At 36.1% G+C, this 5,341-nt stretch overlaps 1 protein-coding gene across 1 annotated transcript; it reads left to right on the top strand.

Annotated features, from left to right (window-relative positions):
- Positions 1 to 914: 914 nt before the first annotated feature.
- LOC123890140 (protein lifeguard 1-like) lies at positions 915 to 2,976 on the top strand. The gene is made up of 2 exons (XM_045939696.1): positions 915 to 921; positions 1,050 to 2,976. The coding sequence occupies exon 2, from the start codon at positions 1,128 to 1,130 to the stop codon at positions 1,509 to 1,511; it is 384 nt and encodes a 127-aa protein (XP_045795652.1). The 5' UTR covers positions 915 to 921; positions 1,050 to 1,127; the 3' UTR covers positions 1,512 to 2,976.
- Positions 2,977 to 5,341: the final 2,365 nt, after the last annotated feature.

The raw sequence follows: 5,341 nt of genomic DNA, 5'->3' as shown, positions 1-5,341 counted from the left end.
ATTTTTATTTTTCAGGCATTGCAAGTTCATGGAGAAATTGAGGAAGGGAATGTCATGCTTGATAGAGAGACACAGGAAAATCGGCTCAGAGTGCATTCAGTGCACCAAGCAAGTTAGTTGATGTAAGCACTTGGAATATTAACATGGTATTGAGTGCATTGAGGAAGCTCATTTTATTGTCTTTGTATGAGACTACTCATATGATTTATTTGATGCATGAATCTTCTGTTTCATAGTGTTGTTAAATAGTGGCTATATGAACAAATCACTAATTTTATGCTATACTCTATTTATTAAAACTATTGTCAAATAGCGGGCAGTGTTGCGTAGTGGAATTTGAGCAAGCTGCCATTTTCTATGAACATCTATTGTCCGACTTGTGGATTGACATATTTTGTCTGCTTGCTTCAAATAAGTGCACTTTTATTGAGTCTATGTGGCGATCTTTGTTTTGTTTTGTTTCGTTAGTTTATTTTATGGATTTTGCTTTCAGGGATTATTGAGTCTATGTAGCGATCTTCTGTTTCGTTAGTATATTTTATGGATTTATGATTTCAGGGAGTATGTATGTTAGATGATGAGGGCCTAACCAAAACAACCAGAAGTGCTACTGATCTTTCCCAGAGAAATCTGTATATTGGAAACTTATCACCACAAGTAACAAGGGAAATGCTGCTCAACTATTTTGAGAGGCATGGTGATATAGAGGAATGTTTAATTGTATCTCAATGTCACAAGGATTCAAATTTATCAAGGTAAAAGTAGTAACATGGTTTAATTGGATACAATAGTTATTGTTTTTAATTTTTATAGCAGCTCAACTGTTTTATTTTTAACTGTAGTCGATCTGGCTTCCTTACATACAAGACTGGAGAGGCAGCAAAGAAAGCCATAGATGACCTAGATTAAACGACTCTTGGGGTAAGTAAGAAAATGTTTGAAATTTCATACAGTTGTCAATTCCTAGATGATGTACTATATAATGTAATTCATACATGTTATTTTGTTAGCTGTATTTCTTATTACATATCATACTCGTTTCATTGCAGGGAAGAACTATAACTGCAAAATATGATTTCCACAATGGTGGAGGTGGTCATCCGTCTGTTCCTGCAAGAGTAGCTCCAATGGCAGCCTTACATATGTCTCCAGAATATGTTGAGGGTTACACATACCCCCGACGTGCTGCACCATATGCTACACCTCCTTATCCATACCCCCAAACAGGTGCACCATATGCCACGTCTCCGTATCCATACTCCCAAACTGATGCACCACCTTATCCATACCCCCAAACAGGTGCACCATATGCAGCATGTCCTTATCCATACTCCCAAACTGATGCCCCACCTTATTCATACCCCCGAATTGCTGTGCCTCTTTATCTATACCCCCAAACAGGTGCACCATATGCCGCACCACCTTATCCATACCCCCAAGCAGGTGCACCATATGCCGCGTCTCCTAGTGCATACCCCCAAACTGATGCACCACATGCTGCACCGCCTTAGCCATACCCTCGAACTGCTGCACCATATGCTGCATCTCCTTATCGAACACTATGATATTGCTACTTCTTTCTGTACTTTCATGTTCAATTCTTATTAGCCCCTAATTCCAGTCCAATTTTCTCCGTGCTATACCCTTGTGTAGAGTTCTGTACATTCTTTTTCGATGTAATTCTAGGTCAGAATCCCTTGTGTAGAATTCTCAGTGCTATCCCCTTGTGTAAAATTCTGTACATTCTTTTTAGATGTAATTCTTTCTGTACAATCTTTTTATACGGTATTCTTTCGCCTATTGCATATGATACAGTTAGTGGCTAACAAAATTAAGAACAAAAGGCATTCCATGCTGCTAGAAAACTTACATCACTGTATACAATTTTTTGGTTAAAAAAAGGACTTGAGTTTTTCTCATTACAAAAACAAAGGTGGGCATGGGTAGGGTTACTCCAACGTTTAAGGCGAAAATGGAAATTTTAAGTAAGATTTAACTTCGGCGCAGTGGTAAATTTTTTGTTAGAAATATGGTCGAATCAGGCCCAACTCATGCCTGCTTGCAACAGCTGTGCGATTTTTTTGACTTCTCAGTTGAGCATGCTCCTAAAATGCCTGCGCATTTGGACAGCAAAAACAAAAGTGAAAATCATCTTTCATCAGGAGGACAAGTCGCCAGACAGTTCACCCCTTGCTGCACTAATTTCTCACCAGTCTACACACGAAAACTTTAATCTTATGAGGCGCTTTCCGCCACCACAGATCAATCCAGTTCCCTTGCACTCTCACTAAGCTGACTCTGAAGTCTGATACCATATTACATTCTTCTAGCCTCATTGGCATTTTAGCCTTTACCGACTTTTTTATTTGTCAGAGCCATAGTTTTAATTCTCTAACCTATGAACCATAATGTGAATGTTGTGTGCATAAAAAGTGGAACGCAAATAAATAGAGTTCAAATGCAGATTATATAAAACGGTTATGGATGGTATATGAGATTATTTTGTATGAGTAGTTGATTTTCTGTTACAAGTTAGTTGATTTTCAGTTACATTATAAAGTGGAGAAGTTAATATATGTGTCAGTGTTTCTGTTGAAGACCCTCAGACATTTGCTAATGACCCTCTGGCGTGGTCGAGGCCACTGGTTAGGTATTACTCTGGTGAATTCTCCATGGCTGCCGTTCAGGCGAATAGGGATATGGAAGATAAGTGCCAAGTTGAAGTTGGCATTGATGCACTCTTTGTTGGACTCCTATAGCGGCTGCAATGACGGATTTCAACAATCAGAGTTTACAAATTTCTATAATAATGCTAATGCGTGACACATGTATACCTAGGAAATAAGATGCAATAGTTTTTTTCATTTACTCAGTTCGGTTGTAAGTGTCACAATGATTACGCCTCTGCCTTAATTTTCTAAATAGAAGTTTGAAACATTTCTGTTACACAGCATACATACAGTTTTAGTTGTTTATTATCTGAACTAGAGCATGGAGTAAGTAATTCAATATGTTCATATATGATAAGAAAAAAGATATATTGATACAAAAAATATAGAATAATGGATTGATCTGCTCCTTACAATTTGATAAAGCAGAAAGAATAGAGAAAATAGGAGATGAACTCCTCCATCAAACGACGTCTTATATTGTAAGCTTTTATTTGTTAGCGTACGTTGTTGCAAATTTATACATAGCCGTTCCCAAACTTGGATAAAATGAGAGGATTGTGTTAAGCGGTCAACAACCAATGTAAAACAATCTTTATGACATCGATCAAAGACTAGGAATCGGCAGTTAGGGAGAAACCAACCTTGAAAATAAAATTATCATAAGATATAAATAAATGTAAGGAAACATTTAAGAGTAGAGATTTATAAGATCATAAGATACAGCTTGCCCATATTAATGTCTTAGCAAAGTTTTGGTTCGACAGTTCTGTCAAAACCAAGATCTTCCTCTTATGAGTCCCTCTAATGTATTTGCCTTGCAGAAATGTAGATCTTCAGAAAGCGCGCATAAAGCTTTGCGAGGTAAATTAATTTTGTCATTGCATACTTTGTGAAATTTTGCAAAATAGACTACATGAAATTATGCACATTATGGTATTTTGACTCGTATGGTTGGTGTACACTTAAATGTGATGAACTAAAGTTTCAATATTCTTTAGTATTAAGGTTATATTGTGACACAGTTATCTTTGTCTTTCAGAAAGATCTGAGGAAGGACTTAGAACAGATAGAGTCATAGAGCTTCAACTCAAAATGTAACATCATAAGTTCATGTAATATAATAGTGTTACTAATGTAACATAGATTCAAAAATCTCACCAGGTTTTTAAAATATTACATACTCTTTGTTTTCCTATTTCCTAGAAGCCATATGCAAATTGAGGAATCACGACAATTGCAATTAGAGGTTCAAAAGCTATGCAATTGGTGCTAGAGTTATTATGGTTGAGATCATAACTCAATCCAAAGTCTCATATCCTTACAATCTTGTGTTTATTTTGTCCTTAAATTTAGATGCAAAGAAGTTTGCAAACACTCATTGAAGAACATAGCAAGAAGCTCAAAGTAATGCAAAAAGAAAAAACCAACAAAAGTAACGCTCTTGTGTTTATAGTGTTCTCTGTTCCCAGGGAGCGAGAGACTGGAGAGGGATGCTAATGCATATACAATATAGAACATAGAAATTTATTTATTACGTTATTTTATTACCAGCAAATTTATTTATTTATTACGTTATTTTAATAGGTTATATACTTTTTTTTTTATTTACAGGAGTTGGTGTTTATGTTGGCAAGTAGAGGTTAACTAATTAACTCCCCAATCTAATTCATATGTTGCTACTCAACTCAACCACCTTATAACTATAGTAGAGAGAGCTATCTGAGGTTGATATTGTGAGAGGACACAGGAGGAAACCAAAGAACTAAGGAATATGAAAGTTGTTTTCATCTTGCTACATCCACCAACAACTGGTCCTTCAATTTCCTTTACGTGTTAGCTTTAAATTTAATATGTGGATCTGGATCCCATCCTATCTTTGCCTCTCCAATGCAATTTTCAGCCTATGGATTAATCTAACGGCTGAGTGAACATATAGTGAAGATAATAAATAAAATCAATAAGTTTGTGACAATGTGAAACATGGAGGAGACGATCATGTTGGTTTGTGTTCACGACAACGGCATAGCCTTAGAATGGGTCACCGCGTTTACCGGTTACGATGGCAAGAAGCACCAATCAGACCACTATGTTTCTCCTAACTTCTTTTCCCTTAAATAGTGCAGATCCGTTCCAATTAAATAGATTTTTACATTTAAGTTCAAAAATGGCAAATTAAGTTATATTAAATTTCTCTATTTGTTCACTAAATCTATATAATTAAATAGATTGATACTCGAGACCTCAGGTATAAAACAGTTCATGATAATGGTGAGGCGATGGGTGTATACCAGTAGAGTTGAAGAAATTGTTGAGAGATTGAAGATGTTTCTCTCCTACCTTTTTGACACTCAACCTATAGATCAATCCAACGGCTAAATACTGCAGAGGAGAGATAACTGGAGATACCACATGAGGAGATCCGTATCCCTTTAATATACAAGATCTTTGTAAAAAATAATGTGAAAGCAAACAGAAACAGGTTTCAAATTTATAGTGGGTATATGCAGCATCAAAAGCTCAAGTTGAATTTTAAAATCGAAAAAGCTCAACTAGATCATGTAAAAAAAAACAGCTGTTTGTCTCGGATTGGAAAAGAGTGATGAAGGTAAAAACGAGTTTAAATCCTCTCCCACACAAGCATCCTTCTCCAACAACAAAAATGTGAGTGA

The sequence above is a fragment of the Trifolium pratense genome, linkage group LG6, assembly GCF_020283565.1.
Source record: "Trifolium pratense cultivar HEN17-A07 linkage group LG6, ARS_RC_1.1, whole genome shotgun sequence".
Lineage (NCBI taxonomy): Eukaryota > Viridiplantae > Streptophyta > Magnoliopsida > Fabales > Fabaceae > Trifolium > Trifolium pratense.
This window is presented reverse-complemented; position numbering and strand designations above follow the sequence as displayed.